Source organism: Thermobia domestica, chromosome 5 (genome assembly GCF_964235325.1).
Source record: "Thermobia domestica chromosome 5, izTheDome1.hap1.1, whole genome shotgun sequence".
Lineage (NCBI taxonomy): Eukaryota > Metazoa > Arthropoda > Insecta > Zygentoma > Lepismatidae > Thermobia > Thermobia domestica.
In genome coordinates this window covers 47,533,561-47,556,843 of record NC_137458.1, presented here as the reverse complement: position 1 = coordinate 47,556,843, position 23,283 = coordinate 47,533,561, and the positions used below count along the sequence as shown (strand labels likewise).

The 23,283-nt window shown below is 36.9% G+C and overlaps 2 protein-coding genes across 5 annotated transcripts in view; both read right to left on the bottom strand.

Annotated features, from left to right (window-relative positions):
- klar (klarsicht) overlaps positions 1-23,283 on the bottom strand; it is an 828,351-nt gene that overhangs the window by 757,362 nt on the left and 47,706 nt on the right. For 3 of the 4 annotated variants that reach the window (XM_081758668.1, XM_081758672.1, XM_081758669.1), the window contains exon 1: positions 11,766-12,082. The exons of the other annotated variant lie outside the window; for it this stretch is intronic. In XM_081758668.1, coding sequence (XP_081614794.1) covers positions 11,766-11,795 — 30 coding nt within the window. In that variant the 5' untranslated portion in view covers positions 11,796-12,082. Of the gene's footprint in view, positions 1-11,765; positions 12,083-23,283 lie in introns of those variants that run through there. 4 annotated transcript variants of the gene reach the window in all.
- LOC145685076 (zinc finger protein 862-like) lies at positions 13,144-15,312 on the bottom strand. Its single transcript, XM_081757420.1, has one exon. The coding sequence runs from the start codon at positions 15,310-15,312 to the stop codon at positions 13,144-13,146; it is 2,169 nt and encodes a 722-aa protein (XP_081613546.1).

Here is a 23,283-nt window from a genome sequence, read left to right as displayed (position 1 = left end):
TTTTACCTAAGTAGCATAACTACCGTACTTTTATGCACTTACATAATCCACGGAACTTTAGATTGGTTTTGCCACACTCAATGTTGTAGAACAGATAACAAAATTACAAACTTGACAAATTTTGTATATTGTCCGGTTTACGAAGATCAACATCAAGTTAACAGAGAATACAGAGTAAAGTCTATATCTAAAAACCTTTCTTTCTTTTCTTTCTTTTTTCTTTTCTTTTTTTTTATGTTTGTAAAACCACTCAATTCATTAATGTATCTTAACACGACTAAACATAGCATTATTTTTCACTTCATTACGAGAAATGTAAATAAATGTGGAGAGAGAAATTGATTAACGAAGCATTTATGATGAATATATTTGACTGAATGATGGATTAAATTGTTTTCTACGGGTCTAGGTCAAAACCCCCACAGCCAAAACCCCCACACTCAAGAAATGTCAAAACACCCACACAAACGGTCATAACCCCCACACAAATGGACAAATCTCCCAAACGCACGAACGGTCAAAACCCCCACAGCCAAAACCCCCACACTCAAGAAATGTCAAAACGCCCACACGATCGGTCATAACCCCCACACAAATGGACAAATCTCCCAAACGCACGAACAGTCAAAACCCCCACAGCCAAAATCCCCACACTCAAGATATGTCAAAACGCCCACACAATCGGTCAAAACCCCCACACAAATGGACAAAACAGCCACACATAGCAACGGTCATAATCCCCACATAAATGGACAAAACGCCCACAAAATCGGACAAATCCCCCACACTCTGAAATGATCGTCATTTCACGTCTTTGTTGCGGCTCTTTATGACGCCCAAGAAGAATAGTTGCAACATCAGTTTAATTGGAATAAAAAATGTTATTAAAAAGTACAAGGGCAATACATGAGTATGGGGGTTTTGTCAATTTGTGTGGCAGTTGTGACTATTTCTGCATGTGGGAGTTTTGTCCATTTGTGTGGGAGTTTTGTCCATTTGTGTGGGGGTTTTGTCCATTTATGTGGGGATTGTGACCGTTGCTATGTGTGGCTGTTTTGTCCATTTGTGTGGGAGTTATGACCGTTGGAGGTTATGACCGACTACCAGTGTGGGGGTTTTGGCTGTGGGGGTTATGACCGTTCGTGTATTTGGGAGATTTGTCCATTTGTGTGGGGGTTATGACCGATCGTGTGGGCGTTTTGACATTTCTTGAGTGTGGGGGTTTTGGCTGTGGGGGTTTTGACCGTTCGTGCGTTTGGGAGATTTGTCCATTTGTGTGGGGGTTATGACCATTTGTGTGGGTGTTTTGACATTTCTTGAGTGTGGGGGTTTTGGCTGTGGGGGTTTTGACCGGTTCCCTTTTCTACACCAAATTATATTATGAGAACTAAAAGCCTTTGTAACTTGAAACCATAAAGAATGGAAGAACATCTTCGAGTAAGTCGTATAACGAAACAGCCAATCAAGAAGAGAGATTTCTCAAGGCTAATATTTATTATGTGCATCTTGCGTTACTTTTTATTATTATTCCTTTCTGTTCAGTTAACAGCTACAATAAACAACTACGACGTTTATATGCGAAATATTAATATTATACATTACAAGTAAGAGAGACGGAGCCAAGATTTCAAGGGCTGAGTCCATCACCTTATTCTTCCTGATAAATCACGATTTACCGTAATACTACGAAATTTAATTTACATTCTTTGCATTTGATTTTGTCTTTTATTTAAGAACAATGGAGAAGATTATTATATACCTAGGTATAGTGCAGCCTAAGAGACTAGATTTGGGGCTGTTTCGTCTCGAAAAAATGTACTAAATGTGCTATCTCGTCTCGTCTCGTCTCATGGGTAATACTACCCATACAGAACAATGAAGAAGGATAGTATAGAGTGGCATATTTACCGGTGATATGATGGACAATCACCTTCTATATAGGCCGACACATGTCGAAAGACTTGGCAGTAAAATGTTATGTTCAAAAAATACTAGTATAGTACAAGTACAACATATGCCCATAACCTCGATGAACCGGAGCCCCTCTCTAGCAGTTATACCTTTTGGTGGAGGGAAATTCTCTAGCGAGTGGGACTCTATCGATATCTCCAGTATTGGTCCGAAGCGTTAAGGCAAACTCATTTTTCCTTTTTGGGCTCCTGACGCCGCAAACTACCGAATCCTATGGTACGACCATAATCCGGCCTACTCATGATCTGGAAACCCTTGGAAAAGCAGGGAATCTACAATTCAAAATTTCCCTACCTCAAATTACAACTGAAGTATCACTTGCACTCTCGGAATCAATGATTCGTTCAATACGTCTATTCGTAAGTGAGGCAAATCTTTCCTCTCTCGCCAGGATATTCTTCCCCGCCCAGCCTCATGCCACAAAGAAGAGGTCTGCAACAGAGGGAGTTTCAGTTGTACAGTACCCCAATTTTACATGCACAGGTCAACTCCCTATTTTATATCCAGAAATATCCTATCCTTTGCGACTGAAACGCTGAAAGGCATTTGCTCGTTCCCCGGTTACAGCGCAATTGCACTAATTCAAGTTCGCTGCATGAAATCTCGAAGGGTTTAACGCTGACCAATCTTTCGTGTTTTTAAGTTCAAGGATGTGTGGTAGGCAGGTAACTCTTGAATAAATCATCCTTACAACGCTGGGTTAATCATGTACTGTCTGGTTTTTATTCAATAGTCACCCATACAAATACTGTTCAGGTCTTGTATTGTATTACTTGGAGATCTCACAAGAACCAGTATCCCAGCGTTTCCCAACCGGTGTGCCGCGGCACAGTGGTGTGCCGCGAATGGGTCACTGGTGTGCCGCGAGGAAATTGGAACAAAATTATTAATTCTATAGCAATCAAATTGCAAGACATACAGAAAAAGGTATATTTGTATTTCAAATTATTACTATGAATCTAAAATTTAAAGTTTCATACTGTGTTACTTTTCTGTAGAACATTTTTCTGTACATTTCTAATTTTGAAAAAAAAGTATTTGTTGTCATTGTTATGACCATTATTGCTTCTTTATTGTTGCAGACTATTTCGTAACTTGAAATTTTAAAATATTATTCAATCCTTCCGGCAAAGTAAACATGCATACGAATTACCTATATTTGTGTTTTAAAAGTAAAAGAGATTCGTTTGTTTGTTAGTTATTTAGTGATCCTCCTTCTTAATGAAAGGTTGGATACAGTTTTCGAAAAAAAAGTGTATTTTTAACAACTTGAGCCCTATATCTGATTGTAATTGTTTTCTATTTTTAAAGTAAAATGAAAAATAAGCATAATGATTTACCACGGGGAAAAAACAGTGGTCTAGCTTTCTTCTCTGTGAGAAGGATGTCAGTAATCAGACAAAAATAATACAGTATTTTATATTTTCAAATAATAATAATAATATTAATAATATTAATAATAATAATAATAATAATAATAATAATAATAATAATAATAATAATAATAATAATAATAATAATAATATGTGTGCCGCGAGAATTCAAGTTACCCTGAAGTGTGCCGCAAGTTGAGAAAGATTGGGAAACGCTGCAGTATCCATTTAATATTCACTCTCATTACGTTATTCATTTTTAAGGGAGAGGGGGTAGCTTAGGGAATAATCTTAATAGAAAATTGCAGAACTTTTCCTTACTGCTTTCGCGTTCACGGAAGATAAATGAGGTACTCAAAGGAGAGATCCCAGAGCATATACGTGAGGGGAGATCTCGAAAAAAGAAAAAGACGAGCTGATAGTTGCTAGTTTGGTTTCTCTAAATGTTCTATAATATCCCAGAGAGCGCTACTTCAGAGCATGTATATACGGATCAAAAGACATCATGATTTCTCATCAAAATCTCAACATGGCTTGATAAAAGTAAAACGAAATTACTATGTAACAACACTGAGTTATTTTTATTTATTTAGTCCCAAGCAACACAAATTTATGAATCTCAAGTAAAGCATCTCAAGTTAAGAACAACGTTTATAACTGATGAATTCCAGCTCGAAGTTCAAAGCTCTGAAAAGTGCCTATAAAAGAATCCACTCTTGATTGCGCTTTCTAAGCGGAAGCCCACAACTTTTATATAAAAACAGTGCACATGTGGAAAGCTCATCGTAGAGTATTTTAAGTATCCTGCGATCCCTCATTCAAAGGAAACAAAAATATAACATGTGATCAACTAGAAACAGACGCTTCCTCTCTCCTTCAAGATAACCTGCCACACTTCTATTTATATATGATTCCATCTTTTTGTTCCGCCTGCAAAAGATTTAAGCACCAGAAACATACGTAAGACTTTTTCCATTAATAAACAACACCGTTCCATTATCTACCAGTCATATATGCAAATGTTCAGACAGGTTTCTGTTATTATTATTTTTTCTATTTATATAATTAATTATAAATTATTTACATTTAACTTCCCTTGCTTGCTGAATGTGAATGTAGAAAGAGACAAAGAACAAAACAATACGCACAACAAGTGCACCGAAAATATCACGGATACAATTAGGAAACTAAGGTTGAAATTTTACAAACATTTAGTGAGAACGAACGAAAAACGATTATTAAAAAAAAAAAAAAAAAAAAATCATAGGAGAATTAAAGACAATCCAGAATTAGTTGAAGAGTTTCAAAAACGACACACAAGAGTTTGGGATCGCATCAGATACAATCCACAATAGAAGAGATCACGAGCCAAATCAACTACTTCCACAAATTCCAGGGCCAATTCATAAAAAACAGGCCCGAATGGATAATATCAGAAAAGTAGGGTAAGACAATAAGCGCCAGCACAAAGTTCTGAAAAGAAAAGGGGGGAGAGAATAGATCAGATTTACATGGCCGAAATATATAAACTGAAGATGTAAACTCTGTTTACAACACAAGTGTATTTCAGTCTTTGTATTAGAGGTCTGCACGGGCTCGGGCCGGACTCAGGCATACACTAACAAGCAATGTAGAGAACAAGGCACAATCAGATCCGACTCAAACTTCGCCCAGAGAACACATAATAGAAAAGAAGAAAAAATGCCAAATTGGAGCTGCCCCCATCCAGAAACACCGGAGATATGCTCCGCAACATAACGCACCACGCGACAATATGATATAAGGTAAACATCGCAAGATACCCGTTTATGTCGGAAACGGAAAGGATGGGCAGCACCAGGATGTCAAGATATTTGATATGCTATAACACTGACTTGGCGGCCATCTTGAAAGCCGCCATCTTGGATATAGCGTAAGGTATTGAAATGAGAAGCGGGGTGTATGATATATCAATGTAAGGTAAAATGCAAAAGGAAAACCAATGATGTAACCGCGAAAAACATATGTGTAATGGTATGGACGGGACGAAGTGTAGAAGACTCGGGCAAAACAAACGTGTATTCAAAGGGCAGAATAATAGGGCAAGACCCCACGATCCTAGACATAGACAGAATATATACTCATGATATAAACAGTATGCATTATGGCTTGTGAAAAATATCATAAAAGTGGAAAATATCATGCTAACTGGGTTTCAAGGAATTCTATTGCTAATAAAAGATAAAATACCCTACACTTTTTTTTTTCTTCAAAATACAAGTCAGTGACTCCCAGTGGCGAGTCTTCAAGGAAGTTACATAGGTAAAAATTTATATTTTGTCACTACAAGCCAAGGGAAGAAACCTTCATATGGCTTCAAAAAGGGGTATGAAAATCAAACATAACGAGAGTAACAATCATAAAAACAGCTTCGCAAAGTGGATGTGTTATGTGTCAATGAAGAGTCATATCCCAGAGAGCACAGTGGCTTCCAAACTGAGTAATGCTAATAAAAGATTAGTAGAGGAAAACTGATATTATATTTCCACAGTTGCTGAAATTCTACTGTTGATTGCAAATCAAAATATCCCATTGAGGGGATGCAATGGGAGTGAAAAAGTGAAAACAGAGAAAACTTCCGGAATAATTGCAGTTCACTGCTAAACGTGACAAGCAAATTCAAAATAAAATTGCGGCATTACCTAGAAATGCGAAAAACACTCTCTATTCAATGCAAGATGAACTATTGTCAGTAATGAGTAAAGTTGTTGCTATAAACCAGTGGTTCTCAAACTTTCCGATCACGCGGATCCTCTGTGCATTCCGAGGTAAGTAATCCGCGGACCCTATTGCAATGCTATCTGAAATTTCACATGATATTAAAAACTATTCTGATTAGAATTACCACTGACAAGAAAAAGATCAAGAAAAATACTGCAATAAGTAATTAATTTATTCTAAAGATACATGATTGTTTCCTAGTAAACGAAATTTCAATTGAAAATACAGTAACTTTCAAGACTGAAAATCAATGTACTTCTTTTTAAAGGAAATTCACTTGATAAACAATATTCTCAAATGTGGAGTCACTAATATGAGGAATGAAATTCTTTCTGTTTTTCCGTAATTGCCGGAATAAGTTTTGTCACCATTAATCTTAGGTCCGATTCCACATTAAGACGATTTCGCTTTCAGGCTTTAATACTACAAAGAGCAGAAAAGGTCTGTTCACATAAGTAAGTGATAGGGAAAGGCATCAAATGTTGCAATGCCTTTTTAGACAACTCTTCATATTCACAAGACAGAAATTTAGTAAAGTAGGAAAAAAAAAATACTTCTTGAATAGCAGCTGTGAGTTCCATTTTATTATAACACATTTCAATTTTTAGACGTTGCGGATCCCCTAGCTACGTTCCACGGACCCCACTTTGAAAACCACTGCTATAAACAATAGCAAAAGCGATTAGTTCCTGTACATTCTTTGCTCTTCTGGCGGATGAAGCAAAAGGTATCAGTTAACAGGAACAGTTGTCAATCACCATTCGTTACTATCATGGTAGATCAATGTATGAAGTTTTCTCGGCTATTATCCATGTTCTTCACAAACTACTAATTCATTTTACAGTAGTAACATAAGAAATAGAAAAGCACTCGCAGAATGTGGCACAGACATTAATAACTGCATATCCTAAAACAGGGATGCAAATAACCACTCGCCCGGGGCGAGTGGTTCATCGGTGCGAGCGAGTACTTAATATCATACCGAAAGTGAGTAAATGATTTCTATTGTGGGATGTGGGCTAGTAGTTTTTTTCTTGGGCTAATAAAATTTTGTTGCTTATTTGCATCCCTGCCCTTAACTTATGACGGGGCTTCAGTTATGAGTAGATATGAGTAGATATCTTGCTGGTGTATAAGCATTGTTGAAGAAAGACATTCCTCACAGTGCAAATACGTGCATTGTTACAACCATAAACTGAATTTGGTGATTGTAGACATATGTCGTGGAGTTGCGAAAGTTCACATACTCTTTTCCTTGTTGCAATAGCTATATGTTTTCATGTCACGTTCTACCGTACATCCTTGGTTTTTGAAACTGCAGCAGGAAAATGAGTTACCACGAATTGAATTCAGGGGCAGATCCAGGACGGACTTCTGGGGGGTGTTGTAATACTGCACTTAAGAACTACTTTTAAGAGTCCAAACTCTGGAATGGGTTTTATTTATGTATAAAATAAGAAAGTTTCATCTTCTGGGAAGGGGCGATCGCCCCCTGGATCCGTCTCTGATTGAATTGAACTCTATTTGTGAAACCAGGTAGGTGTGCCAAATTGCAACATGCCAAGCAATCAAAGCCACATTTCCCGTCATACTTTTGACTTTGAAATCAAATCATAATGACGGGAAAATATTCAGAAGACATGTGAAGCAAAGGGTATTGTTGATCGTATTGACTTACATTTTGTATTTTGCCTTCACCTATTTATTGTGTGTTCTGCAAGATCTCAAACTGAGTTCCAACTACTTGCAGAAAAGTGACTGACACCTCACTGACCTGGCAGTTGCATGAGCTGCGAACAAACCAGTGGAACTTCGAAATGCTTTTGGAAGAAGTGAAAAAGATTTCAGAAGAAAACAATATTTCAGCAGTTCATGTCAGAGAACACGTGCGTAAACTTCCAAAGAAATTCCAGCATTATGCTGTACAAAGTCATACGTCTGAAAGTAAAAGGGCAAATGATTTAATACCGAAAATTCTATGTCCTCATCGTGAATCCAACCCGGGACCATACGCTGCATAGGCAGTGTTTCGTGTTGACATAGGCAACTAAAATCTATTTGAACTGTGAGCTCTCGAAAGCAGAAACGTGATGAAACCCAATGTCCTAACCATACTAAAAGCTACATGACCTGGCATAACCCTTCAGGGTTTGTAAACCCAATGAATTTATTGCGTAGCTATGTTTAAAATATGATACACTATACAGTTTTGCGATACACTGTATATCCTGATGAATGGTGTATATTGAATATCAAAAACATCAGTATCTCACCCATTTTAAACCAATGAGAGGGAAGAAACGATGGCTCATCGGTACTACGCTTATCTCTGGTGCTAACAGTCCCTGGTTCGGACCCAGGGCAAGTAAGTTTGTGATGGATAACATTGTGTCTGTGGGTTTTCTCGTGGTTCTCCTGTTTTCTCCCACACTGTAATTTCGCCAATTCTTTCAGTATCATTCACCCTCGTTATTTCGTCTTCTTTAGTCTAAAGGACATAAACGTGGACGTAAAACTAGAAATTACATTTCACTTCCACTTTAAACTGCACAAAAAAATATCCAATAGACTGAAACAGAAATCTGAGTCTGTCTGCATGCATTCCTTGAGACGATCTAGGAAGCTCAAAACAGAATTATAATCCTCTATGTGTTATAAAGCATATTAATTACAAGTGGATAACACTAACACGTTTGTTTGCAAGTCTTCACCGGGGCTGTAAATGAAGGTTGGTCCAAACCACATAGATGTGTTACTTCAGAAAGTAGATTTCTCTGTTGCACTACATTTTGAAAGGGAGAAAAAAAAAAATGTTACACGTCTCGCGATTATGACATACAAATTTAAGTAGGCAGATGATTAATGAAAAAGAATAAGTATAAAGGAATTAGTGATATGAGAATGTAGGTGGAAACAGGAGAACCCCGGAAAAACACGATGCTATCTCCTCAGAAACATACATGATCTGAAACGGAACCAAGGACCCTTCTCGGTAGAGATGACCACTTCACCATTACTGTCATATTTACAAAAACTGAATTATCGAACTTCAATTTCTTCTTTTGCCAGTTCTTGTCAGACCCGTATCCAGAGGGGGTCTAGGGGGCCGGCCCCTACTAAATTTTTGCTGCCCCACTAAAATTTTCACGGTACGCTTGCAAATGAACTATAATATGGTATGGTTGGATCGGGCCCCTCTAATTTCAGCCAGGGCTCCCTACATTTTGGGCTGGCTACCGGCCTAGTTCTTGTTTATACCTGATTTCTTCTTAACTTGAGCCAATGCCACAAAAACACGAACATAAACCATAAACAGTAAGGTAAGTTAAAAAAAAAAAAAAAAAAAACACGTTCTTAATGTTCTTAAGCAGGACTCGAACCCACGATAGGCACATCATTGACTAACCGTCTCAGGTCGCTCAGTCATGCCTCCTGGCTTATCAACAATAAATTAAATGGAATGTTGAAGTTTTACGTCCTACAATTATGTTATTTAAGGGTCTTCACTACAGCGAAATTAAACTACCGTTAATTTTAGTTTTTTCTGTAATATCTTAAAAAAAATACAAGTATTCAAAAAGTAGAAACGTAGTGAGCTAGACAATACGATTTTGCATATGATACCTTTATCACAATTCACCTATATGCTTTTGGTATGTCGCTATTTACAAAACCCGCAAAAGGCGCTTAATCTATCTACAGTTGCAAGTCGAAAGCATATAGATGAGTTGTAATAACGGTATCACACGTAAAATCGTATTGTCTAGTTCAGTACGTTCCTGCTTTTCGAATTTTTTTTTATTTGTTTTCAAGATATTACAGAGAAACCCTAAAATTAGCCGTAGTTTAATTTCGCTGTAGTGAAAACCCTTTGAGACAGATGAATGATTATGAAAGCATGATGTGGAAGAACCTCGAGAAAACCCACGCGGACAGGATATTGTTCACCACAAACTCATACAAACTGTGATCGAACACTGGACTCCGCATCAGAGATACGAGTAAGTACTCTGCCACTAAAACAATTCTATTCCAAAATACAGACTTTTGAGATTAGACGACTTGAACTTAAAAAAAAAAAAAAACTTGCAAAATAAAGGCTCTTCCCTAACCTCATCCCCATTTCTTACTCTAATGAATAACTTACAGGTAATACGGAATATCAAAAACCGGAATGTAAAAATTGAACCTGGTAATATTTACAAAACGATATTAAATGAAGTAATAATACTGTTCAACACCCTCTATATAGTGTTCAAAAATCATCATAAGCTGTTCACCCAAACTTCCGGTTTATAAGAAAAGTCTGAAAACTGCAATTAGTCTACTTAATACCTGGCTCACTTTTTATATTTTTGATACTCTTCATAGTCATTCAGTTTCTCAGTAAATTTAAATAAATAAATAAATAAATAAATAAAAGTGGGAAATGTGCTTAGCGGAAAGCCGGTTTCTGAAATCGATTATCCACATAGGCACGCATCCGAAACCGAACCCAAAACGAGGAATCCAAGCAGAAATTACGCGTGCTAATCTTTAGGATAATCTTTACGGTGCTAGACAGGCTCGTAGCAGGGGCGGATCCAGGACGGACTTCTGGGGGGCGGTGGGTTGTAATACTGCTACTTACTCGTGGGAAGGGTTTTTATTTATGTATACAATAAGAAAGGGCCTATGTTTAGCTCTTTTCTCTAAAAAATGTTACGATTTTGGTAATTTCTGTCCACGTTCGGTTAGTTACAGTAGGATAGGTTACTTTAGTTTATGTTATATTACTGTAGGGGTCCCGCATAATTTCCCAAAAAATGATAGAATTTCGCTTATTTCTACTAATATTAGGTTAGTTCAGGTTAGCTTAGGTTAGTTTATGTTAGGTTAGGTTAGATTTGGTTACGTTATGTTACGTCTTAAGTACTCGCATCATTCATTTCTCTTGTAAATTTTGTGTTTTTTTACGGGCTTCTGGACCCCTTGTACTAAACATACTTCTAAGAAAGTTTCCTCTTCTGAGAGGGCGACTGCCCCTGGCTCGTAGCCAACCCAAAAATGTAGGGGGGCTATAGAAGTTACGGTAGGGGCGTCAGTTCGGACTTCGCCTTGGGGGGGGGGCAAGAGCACCACCGACATAAGACTTTCGCGCTTTGTACTAGTATATTAGTAGACAATCGATTAAAGTATATGTAGTCCTCAAACTCTTGGGGGGGGGCAATTGCCTCCTCCTGCCCCTCTAAATGTCGCCCCTGAGTTAGGGGGGCTCGATCCAACCATATTATAGTCCATTTGCAAACCTACCGTGAAAATTTTAGGAGGGACGGTAGAAGTTAGGAAAGTCGATCAATCATATTATAGTTCATTTGCAAACCTATTTTGAAATTTTTTCGGATGCCAGTAAAAATTTAGGAGGGCCGGCCCTCCGTGGATACGAGCCTGGTACTAGAATGACAAATTTCAACTATGTACTGCCATATTTTCATATTAGATTTTTTATAGCCTATGTATTTATTTTTTTCTCCTGCATACAAAAGTCAACAACTTATGCACTGCAATCGATTAATTATATCAACGCTTCAGATCTTCCATTGTTGGGACGTGCTTGCTTGTGTACGCACTTGTAATTTGAAGCTATTTAAAAGTATAGAACGAAGATACACAACTACCTACCCTTGATTTCCAGTGTTTTTGTGAATCCATCACATCAGCTCATCAATTTTTAATTGCTTTTCTTTGTCTATCACACACACATAAACACACTATCACACTCCAAACACTTTTCTTTCTTTTTCCAAAAAAAATAATAATAATGAATCTTCCGTTTTCACTCTTTCATTGCACCTCCGATAGACACAACACACGCTTCCACAACAATCACAACAACGTAGCCCAAGCGATTTGAACTCCCAAGAAAACAAGCCTCGCCTTAGCACGATGCTTCCTTCCGATCAAACTCATTCACTTCTGCAGCGCAAGCGACCGGTTTGCGGAACGCAGTGTGACCACCCAGCAAAAATATTTCGTACTAACTTATGCAGAAAAAAAGTACTAGATCTGGGGAAAAAGTACTAGAATTTTATCTGCTCCTGTTTCACCCTATTTATGACATTTAACGATATTAATATCTTATGAGAAGGTTTCCGACAGCTCCCCCTCCCCTGTGGGTGGGGGCTTACCCCACATTTTTTAAAAATCTCAACTTTAATTTTTTTACAGTCAAATTTCGATAAAAACCGTGCAAACCCCTTACACCCTCCCAATTTTGACTTTACATATAAACCAGCGGCGTCATTTAGGGGGCAGGAGGGGCAATTCCTCCCTCCCCCAACAGTGTGAGGAATGCATATACTTTAATAGATTGTCTACTAATATACTAGTACAAAACGTGAAAATGTTATGTCGGTGGTGCTCTTGCCTCCCCCAAGCGAAGTCTAAAATGACGCTCCTGATCTCAACTAAAAATCCTGGCAGAATCCCTGCTTAATTGTCGTATCAGAACCCACTGTAAAACTACTACAATAACACAAGTATGACAAATATAGAGGATGTCGGGAGAAAGCAAGAAATATCATAAAATGAGCTTATTGAGAAAATCGAGTTTTAATTCCTTAATAGCCTACTGTTTAAACGGATCACCAAATATGTAATATTGTTTACCGTGGTCATTTATTACTTTCAAAATTTCGTTCCTTGACACTTTTGTACTTCCTATTTTCCCCAATAGAATGAACTATAAGTTACAGCACAAAATCGATAGAAATGGATTTGTTTTCTCTCGACATCCTTAATATGAAAATCAAAAAGTCAAAACTCACCTCACTGTATGTAGTCTTCTACGAATCCCACAACTGTAGTTATCCACCAGTATAACAGAAGTCCAAGTTTTTCACGTAAATCCCAGAATTATTTAAGATTTGTGTTAATTTATCACTTAACTTAGTATCTCACTTCAGTGTTTAAAATAATATAGCATTCAGTTTTTAGTTATTTAATATGCTATTCACATATTTACAGGGGGGTCCCACTCACAAAAAAGCACTGGAAATTTTTATGCATGTTTAGCAGATTTCGCTAAATCGATTAACTGATCAGAAATAGCAAAATCTGTGGCTGAAGAATGTTTCAACTTTTCCTTTGTCAGTAGGAGCCCATTCATTAACGGAGTTTGCAATTGATTTCTCAATTTGTTCTTATTCATTGACACCGCCGAAAATATCCTTTCAGTTGCAGCTGATGAATGGGGGAGGCACAATACAGCTTTAACTAATGTTCCTAAATAAGGGAACATTGGTTCTCCTATGGCATTTTTCATGTCAAAAACTTTATTCCAAAAACACATGAATTCCTGGTCAGCTTTCAGTGCTTGTACATTCTTCAATAGTTGCCATTCTCGATCAAGATCTTCATAATTATTTTCTTCAACAACACAAGGAAAGTTAACAGCGAGTGGCATGATACTGTAAACTGAGTCTGATTTGCATACTTCCGGATTCAACAGCGCCAAACCTTTTAATACGGGATCTTGGAAATTTATGCGCTTGAAAACTTGACAACAAAATTCAACATAAAAGGATAAACATTTCACCTTAAACTGTCTTATTTCTCTTTCTGACACTCCACTTCCATTTAAACTAATTAGAAGGGCTTCAACTCTTGCACCTAGGTATACATTTTCTACATCTAAATAGTGTTCGTTGTTAGCAGGATTTATGTTTTCAATTGGGGTACTTGTAATGTAATGTGCTTTCATAAAATATTTCATGATCATTTTCATTTTATCTCCTACTGATGCAGTTAGAATATGGAGACGATAGTCAGTGCCTTGATAATCTAAATTTAGATTAACTACTGTTGGTAGAATGAATGCTAAAAACAAAAAATACGCCTTAATTAAGGGATTTTGTAGTGCTGTTAAAATTGATTTAGCTTGTTCAATACAATCTTCTACTGCACTCAAACTGAAATATGAAACTAAAGCACTCCATAGTTCTACTATTCTTTTCACAACATCATGCATTGAAAGCCAACGAGTTTTACCCAACCTAAGCAAATTGTGTGGTTTTAAGTTTAAGAGTTCTTGAATTTGTTTAAATTCTACTAATCTTTTCGGTTTCTTCTGTATAAAATTGTAAATATCGGCGCATAGTTCTTCTAATGAATTCGGCAGTTTCTTACATGCCTCAGCTGCACATAAGTTAAAGCTGTGACATATGCATCTAGCGACATATAAATGTTCATTCACTGATTTAAGACGAGCTTGAATGCCAGAATGTTGCCCCATCATAACTGAAGCATTATCAGCAGCAAAGCCTAATAAGTTAGTAAGAGGCACTTTCAGCTTGCATAACAAGCTTGTAAGAGCTTCAAACAAAGCTGAACTTGTTCCGTCACTAACATCAATGATGCTTAAAAACGAATCTTCTACTGATTTTGTAGAATCATCGTAGTAACGAACGACAACTGCCAGTGATTTATTTGCTGTTATGTCAGTTGACTCGTCAATTATTAAAGAAAAATAAGTATTTCGAAGTTTTTCTGAGATTTTGTTTAGTGAGTCTGTGGCCAAAACATTTTTTATGAGATAATTGCACTTCGTGCGTCCACACTGTATTTTCTTCACAATTTCACTATCTGGGGCAATTACCTTCAATAGACTTGGAAGTGTATCCATAAGCCTTAAAGGCAGATTATGTTCTGCAACATATGCACACAATCTTAATTCTGCCTCCTTTATTTGCTTTTCAGAATGATCCTTAGTACTTGATTTAAATAATGATATTATAGCTGGTGTGCTTGTTTTACATTCAACGTTCTGCTTGTGTTTCGGGGTGCTTGCATGACGGATCATTAGGCTCTTACTACCATTAATGCTTATTTCGCAAAATTTACAATAAGCAGTGAATCCTTTATTTCTACCTGAACTAATCCAGGACTTAAGAATGGGATCCTCCAACCATTCTTCTTTAAATTTCTGCTTATATGACTTTTTCGGTCTTTTAAAAGAACATTGCAACCCTGAATCTGAATCATAACTTGCATCACTTTGTCGTTTTTCTGGCTTACCTGTATCAGAAGTGCCTTGCTGTGAGTGGGAAGGGCTGGGATCTTCACTTTCAATGGCTCTTTTATGGACTGGATGAACTGATACACTACAGTTTTTACGTTGTGATTTAGGATCAAATTTAAATTTAGAAAGTTTTTCTTGCCACTTGTTCATGTTTATAATATAAACTTAATATTTTCTATGAAGAACTGAACAAAATAAAATCAAATATCTTCAAAACCACGATGGGGATGCATACACACAAACACGTACTTGTCTCCACATATGACACAACCACTAATTATTCTTTCTTTACGAAGTTTGCTGTTCGTTTCGCACAGAAACATACACACACTCACACACACACACAAAGTAACTTTTCGAAAGTGACCGTAAAAATTGTATAAAATATACGGTACATTCACGAAAGAAGAATGTTTTTGATATTCCAATTACAAACAACTGAAAGCATCGACAGATTTTTCTTGCCACAGCATTACGCAGAGTCAATCACACAAGTGAAGAATGGCTCGACTAAAACAAGAGAACCCTGTGTCCCTCTGTAACTCCACACTATGACAAAAATAAAGTTTTATGGTTTTCACTCGACCCTGCGAATTTTGTAAGGTTGAAAAGTCTTATAGCCGACAAGTGGTTTCTTTTGGAGGATAAAAACACGTTTTCTTGTAGTTTTTCCCTCTCTTCTGCGACTGTTCCTTATGTTTGTTTTAAAGTTGATAAAAATAAAAATAAAAATGTATCATTCGGTAGACAAAAATGTCGTGTATTGTGATTGTTGTATAGCAGTACTGCGACATCAATTTCTCCTTCCCAAGCAACCAAACAATTACACGTATTTATTTGGAGTAACACAGAATTAAAATTTCGTTTAAAGATAAATTAACTATATGTGTTCCAAACCCGGAGAAGCCTATCTGGACCTTCCTTTCAATTCACATCATGGTAATGATGGATACCTAAAATAAGGATACAGTAACTTTTGAGTCGAATTTGAGTTTAACGTCCCCTTCAGCAGCGAGGCTATATGAGACGTGGACCTACCGATTAATGTGGAATCCGAATCACATGACCTCCCGCCGGGAATCGAACCCGGTCTCCCACGCCAAAGGAGCGTACGCTAACCGCTTAGCCACACTCTTTCTTCTTACCAAAAACATTTGGCGTTTTCGGGAGTTAATTTCCAAGGTATTTCCAGATATGCATTATAAGCAGCAGGTTAATCAGAAATTTGAATTGTCTTACTGGCATCCTATTTAGAAATGAATCCAATCAATCTATGATCAAATGTGAAGAAAATTCTTCGTAGGCCTAAAAATGAGAATCAACGTTTTTTCTCTACTTCCATATTATCATCACCAGTCTTAAGTTCGAATTTTGTTTAAAGCATTTATGCAACTTGTAACAGATCTAATGAATGATTAGAGAATAATTAATGGAATGAAAGTCGCAGGTCCTTCAAGATAAGCTAAACACACTTCATTTATTGCGATTCTACGCTCTGCCTTTTACCTTAACTTTTTTTTTTTTTTGAAATCTTCGTTAGTACTGTAAAGGACTAGGATTCGTCTTCTTCCTCTTTCTCTCAATAATACCTCCAATTGCATCGTTCAACATAAATCTGTACGTAGCCAATATTCGCACTAGTTTGTTTACTTCTTTATTGTTCCCAGTATAATTCGTCTGTATCCAGATGATCTTGTCCATTCGTCTCCAAATCCATATTTCAGTCTTTAAATTTTCTTTCGATTCTCATTCGTAGAGTTCATATTTCCGCTCTATACAATACCTCATGCAAAGCATTTAAACCAAGCAGCCGTGGCTCAGTGGTCGAGCGTTGGCTTAGGATTCGGGAGGTTATGGGTTCAATTCTAGCGGTCGATGATCCAGGAGTTTTCCTCAGTTACAACAGGTAAATGTTAGGATGCTACCTTCAACTTAAGACCTGACCGACAGCTTTCCATTTTCTTTCCCCAGACCTATATCGACCTAAACCTTATATGCAAAAAGGTCACAAATAACATTCAAATTCAAGAACAAAGCATTTAATTCATATCCCTCTGAACTCTTTGTTCAACGACCCGGAAATGAGATTTGTCTCGCCATTGTTACTCTCGCCTTTATGTCTTTTTCGCATTTTATATCATCTGCTATAATACTTCCCAAATACTTAAAGCTGGTTTTGATCCATTTGCCACCCTTTTCGTTTCATTTACGTTTATTTAATTCCACGTTCCACCCAACAGCTTTCCTGCAGCTGTTTTAATATCTTGTAAAGTGATGTCTTATTTTCCGTAAGGTATCGACTTCATAAAAAGATAATGGACAAAGCACCATACAGTTTTGCAGTAATTAAAGATGCCTCTTTCTTTATACTTGGGAAAGAAAGGATTCAGGAAACAACTAATGAGGAGCTTCTTTTCAAAAGAAATATGTACAGTGAGGTAAATTTTTCAGTGGACGTAAAGAATATATTTCTCCGCAAGAAAATACATCATCGTGCAAATTATCTATTAGAAGAAGAGTCTAGTTACCACACTAGAACATTTGCTCAGTTTGCACAACTGAATATGAGCAGTTTTAAAAATAATTTCCTCTCATATCGACAAGAGCTAAGATCAATGCTATTTACTTTCCCAACGATTTTTTTTTTAATTTAAAGTAGTTCTGAAAATAACGATTTGAACATCGCGAAAGAGAGAAACGTTTAAATTAATGTTTTATTAGTTTTATTACACAACAGAGTTTTGATTTCAATCGGCTCATTTGATCGTACCACCTTCATACTGTATAGGTACATAATTTTGAGTCGTTTGAAATGCGATTTTGAATGGACTAACATCATTTTCAGGAATACTGAGCCTTTCCCCCTAGTTTTTCCTCAGTCAAACAACTAGGCTAATGTCAGTATGATATCTTCAAACTAGGTTTTGACCGAATGTCTTTTCACATCCTTCCCTATATTTATTTATGTCCAAAGGCAATAAAAAAAATTCAAATCACTAACCAGAGTTGGCTTGCGTTGTTGTGAATATATTTTTGGCGGATCCAGGATATGATCAAGGGGGGGGGGGGCTAAACCATAATTTGCCACTTTATTTAGTGTAAAGAAGGATTGAAGCCCATTTTATCCATTGTATACCTGAGCATCGAGGGGGAACCTATAGCTCCCCCCTTGGATCCGCACCTATATATACATACATACATACATACATACATACACACACACACACACACACACACACATATATATATATATATATATATATATATATATATATATATATATATATATACCACTGTATATATACCACCCAAGATGTGAAAAATATCCCTTCTTCGAAGAGTAACAATAAACGAGTACTCTAAAAAACTGATGAAACTGGACGGTGAAACAAAATATTCAGGCTATCAGAATTATCAAATGTTGGTAGATAATTATGTTTAAAAAGATCACAACATTTTCGAAATTTTAAATGCAGCTAATACTTTCACGTCAGGAAGATAAATTTCCTCTTTCTCCGAAATCATTGAATTAAGTGAGAACGGGGGCGAAAAACAAACGACAAATGTGTTGATTAATTTTGTTTGAAATAGCTCTTGTATAATCTACAAATATCGCATCATTTCCCAAATTATACAACATGACATTCAGAGTTCACGAACAAGTCTATGTACGACTATTTTTTTCCTAACCTTAAAGTTGTTGGCACATAGGCCTATTTGATGACAGAGAAGTTGTGCGAGGGAGGAAAACAAATAAGACATCTTATTTTCAGATATTTCCGTACTACCCATAGAGTTTTATAACTATATGGTACTTTCCCTTCTCTTTCCGGCTCAAGGACCATCTACAGATGGTATCTGCTGTGCCGTTTCTTCGTATTGTTGTTGCCGGCGACATCTCGCCTTTTAAGATTGTAAATAGTGCTACATGGTTCATTTTGTTCCCCCCACCCTAACGCTTGCCCCAAAAGCATTTGCCGCAATTCATAATGAAGCAGTAGGTTCCCGTTTCCCGAGCCCTCAAGCGAAGAACAACTAACCACTGCCAGAATTCCTTCTCGTTGGAGGAGGGGACCGGACGGCTCCTATGTCCCACTTTCGCTCTTGTAAATACTATTATTGAAAAAAAAAAAGGACAGAAAAAAGTTACCAGGAACAGTGAACTTTTCGTACATTGTCAAATTTTGATGAGATTCCTTTTTCTCTCCCAAATATATTTATAAGAAAAAAAGAGGAGGAAAAAAGTACTAGATTTGTTGGTGAACGTACTAGAACACTAAAATATTATAAAAGGTACTAGATCTAGTACGAAAGTACTAGCGGTGGTCACACTGGCGGAACGGTGTCTTCCTCCTCCGAGAGACCTTCCAGTCAAAAAGATTCATCCCGCCCCACACGCGATGGCACTGCTCTCTAGCGGTAGTTTGGTCAAGTATTTACTCCTTTTGCCTTGTCTTGCCTTTTCCTTCCGAGAGGGTCAAGTCACAAGTCGAAAAACGAAAACAACCTTTCTTTTGCATCTCACGCATTGACTGGAAAAAGCATGAACTTTGACACCGTATCCCTTTCTTCGTTTGTACTCCAGACCAGTGCGGTAATTTATTTCAAAAGCAATTGGCGGTTGTAACACTGCTAACGTCTGAAATTTTTAAAAAGCGAAAAAAAAAAAAAAATGAATAACAAGGTTGGTTTGTAAACACCTTATAAATTCAGCTGACTTCTTTTCATTATTGTAAGTAACCACTACCAGTAACGGTGTTACAAAACAACCATATATATTGTATATATGCAAGTGCATCGTGTCTCAAGGCTGCCTATTCAGTTACCCATACGTCCTAGTTTACTAGACATAATAATCAAACGTTTGCCGAAGATGGCTTGGAATTTCTTTAAACATTAACGGCTCCATCACGCTCATCAGGATCTTTAAATAATAATAGTGCTTGTAAGGTCGATGACGGCGTGGTTCCGGGTTCAATTCCTGCTGCATTTGTAAGTAAATTCGGCAGTTACTTGAACTAAAGCTGTTGAATGCCTCATCTTGATTTTTAGTTGGGGTCACTGGCGACTTTTGAGGGAAGTCACATTCGTAAATATTGCTAAAATGTTGAAAATCACTTTTTAAAAAATCCAAGAAGCTTCTTCAAAACACAGAAGAAAAATATATGTGATTCTTACACTCTTTGCGTGATATGTATTGAACAGTTCATTTGAATCCCTTTGTGCTTCTATTTAAGTGACTCGGGGGAGACAATGTAAGTGTCACTTCAGGCGAAATGGAGATTTAGATGGGATGGATTGGCATCGAATCACAGAACAGTATGTAGGTAGTTTAACTTCGGAATTGTATCCGCGTACTCATGGGAAGTTTGTTTAGTATGTGTCATTGCATTCAATTGCATGGGAATATTGAACTTAAAAACTACAGAAATGTCAAATGTTCTCTCGAGAGTTAGAAAATGGTGCTTATCAACATGCACGGCAGTGCATGGCAGCCAAGTTCCGCGAAGAAAATGAAAACTGGCCTGCACTGCCGTAAGCATATTATACACGAACAAGAGTTTTGGGTAAAATCGCCGATTTCGAGGCTTTGTAAAAACGATTCTATCAAGGGTAGAAACATGAAATTTAGAATGTGAGGAGATATCCCAGAGATTTACCCATATGCCAAATCTCACATTCCTACCTTCAACCATATTCGAGTACTGGACCCCCAAAATATGCAGTTTTCAGGCTCACTGACTCACTCATCAAATTGATTAGGTACTTCCCAATGACATAGAAACGTGAAACTTTGCATAAAGGTATCCTACAATAACTCGAGTATGGAAAAAGTCCGAAATCTGAGGAATGTGCTATGGGAATTTTTTTATGGGCAAAAAACTGTCCTTAGCCAGAAAAAAAATCGTTTCACTCACTCACTCATCAAATTGATTAGGTACTTTCCAATGAGGTAGAAACGTAAAACTTTGCATAAAGGTACCCTACAATAACTCGAGTATGGAAAAAGTCCGAAATCTGAGGAATGTGCTATGGGAAAGGTTTTATGGGTAAAAAACTGTCCTTAGCCAGGAAAAAAATCGTTTCACTCACTCACTCATCAAATTGATTAAGTACTTTCCAATGAGGTAGAAACGTAAAACTTTGCATAAAGGTACCCTACAAGAACTCGAGTATGGAAAAAGTCCGAAACCTGAGGAATGTGCTATGGGAAATCTTTTATGGATAAAAAAACTGTCCTTAGCCAGGAAAAAAATCATTTCACTCACTCACTCATCAAATTGATTAGGTACTTCCCAATGACATAGAAACGTGAAACTTTCCATAAAGGTACCCAATAATGACCTGAGTATGGAAAAAGTCCGAAATCTGAGGAATGTGCTATGGGAAATCTTTTATGGGCAAAAAACTGTCCTTAGCCAGGAAAAAAATCATTTCACTCACTCACTCATCAAATTGATTAGGTACTTCCCAATGAGATAGAAACGTGAAACTTTCCATAAAGGTACCCAATAATGACCTGAGTATGGAAAAAGTCCAAAATCTGAGGAATGTACTATGGGAAATCTTTTATGGGCAAAAAACTGTCCTTAGCCAGGAAAAAATTCATTTCACTCACTCACTCATCAAATTGATTAGGTACTTCCCAATGAGATAGAAACGTGAAACTTTGCATAAAGGTACTCTACAATAGCTTAAGTATGGAAAAAGTACGAAATCTGAGGAATGTACTATGGGAAATCTTTTTATGGACAAAATACTGTCCTTAGCCAGGAAAAAAATCGTTTCACTCACTCACTCATCAAATTGATTAGGTACTTCCCAATGACATAGAAACGTGAAACTTTGCATAAAGGTATCCTACAATAACTCGAGTATGGAAAAGGTCCGAAATCTGTGGAATGTGCTATGGGAAATCTTTTATGGGCAAACAACTGTCCTTAGCCAGGAAAAAAATCGTTTCACTCACTCACTAATCAAATTGATTGATGACATAGAAACTTGAAACTTTGCATAAAGGTACCCTGCAAAAAAGTATGAGTATGGAAAGAAATCGTTTCACTCACTCACTCACTCAAGTTGATTAGGTACTTCCCAATGAGATAGAAACTTGAAATTCGTCATAAAGGTACCTTATAATGGCTCAAGTGTGAAACAAATCCAAAATGTGAGGAATGTGCTATTGGAAATTTTTCATAGACAAAAAACTGTCCTCAGCAAAGCACGGTTCATTCAGTCATTCATCACATTGATTTGTTAGTTCCCAATGAGATAGAAACTTTAAATTCTTCATAAAGGTACCTTATAATGACTTGAGTGTGAAAAAGGACCGTAATTTGAGGAATGTGCTATGGCTAATTTTTCATGGATGTAAACTGTCCTTAGCAAGGTAGAAATCGGTTCCTTCATTCAATCATCACATTGATTTGCTAGTTTCCAATGAGATAGAAACGTGAAACTCTGCATAAAGGTACCTTATAATGACTTGAGTGTGGAAAAAGTCTTAAATGTGAGGAATGTGCAATGGGATTTTTTTATGGATGAAAAACTATTTTTAGCCAAGCAGATATCGGTTAATTCATTCACTCGTCACATTGATTAAGTACTTGTTTATGAAATATTGACGTAAAAGTCTGTATATTGGTACCTTATAATGACTTAAGTATGGAAAATATCTGAAATTTAAGTAATGTACTAAAGGAATTTTTTATGGGTGAAAACTGTCCTTAGCCAAGCAGAAATCGGTTCACTCACTGATTGACTCATTCATAGCATTAATTAGGTACTTCCCAATGAATCTCTGCATGAAATTACCTTATAATGATTTGAGTATGAAAAATGTCCGAAATTTAAGAAAGTGCTATTGAAAGATTTTATGGGTGAAAACTGTCCTTAGTCAAGCAGAAATCGGTTCACTCACTCGCTCATTACATTGATTTTGTATTTCCAATGAGATAAGTCGTGAAACTCTGCATAAAGGTATCTTACAATGACCTGAGTATGGAAAAAGTCCGAAATGTGACGAATGTGCTATGGGAAATTTTTATAGACGAAAAATAGTCCGTAGCCATTAGGTACTTCCCAATGAGATGAAGATGTGAATGTCTACACGAAGGTAGC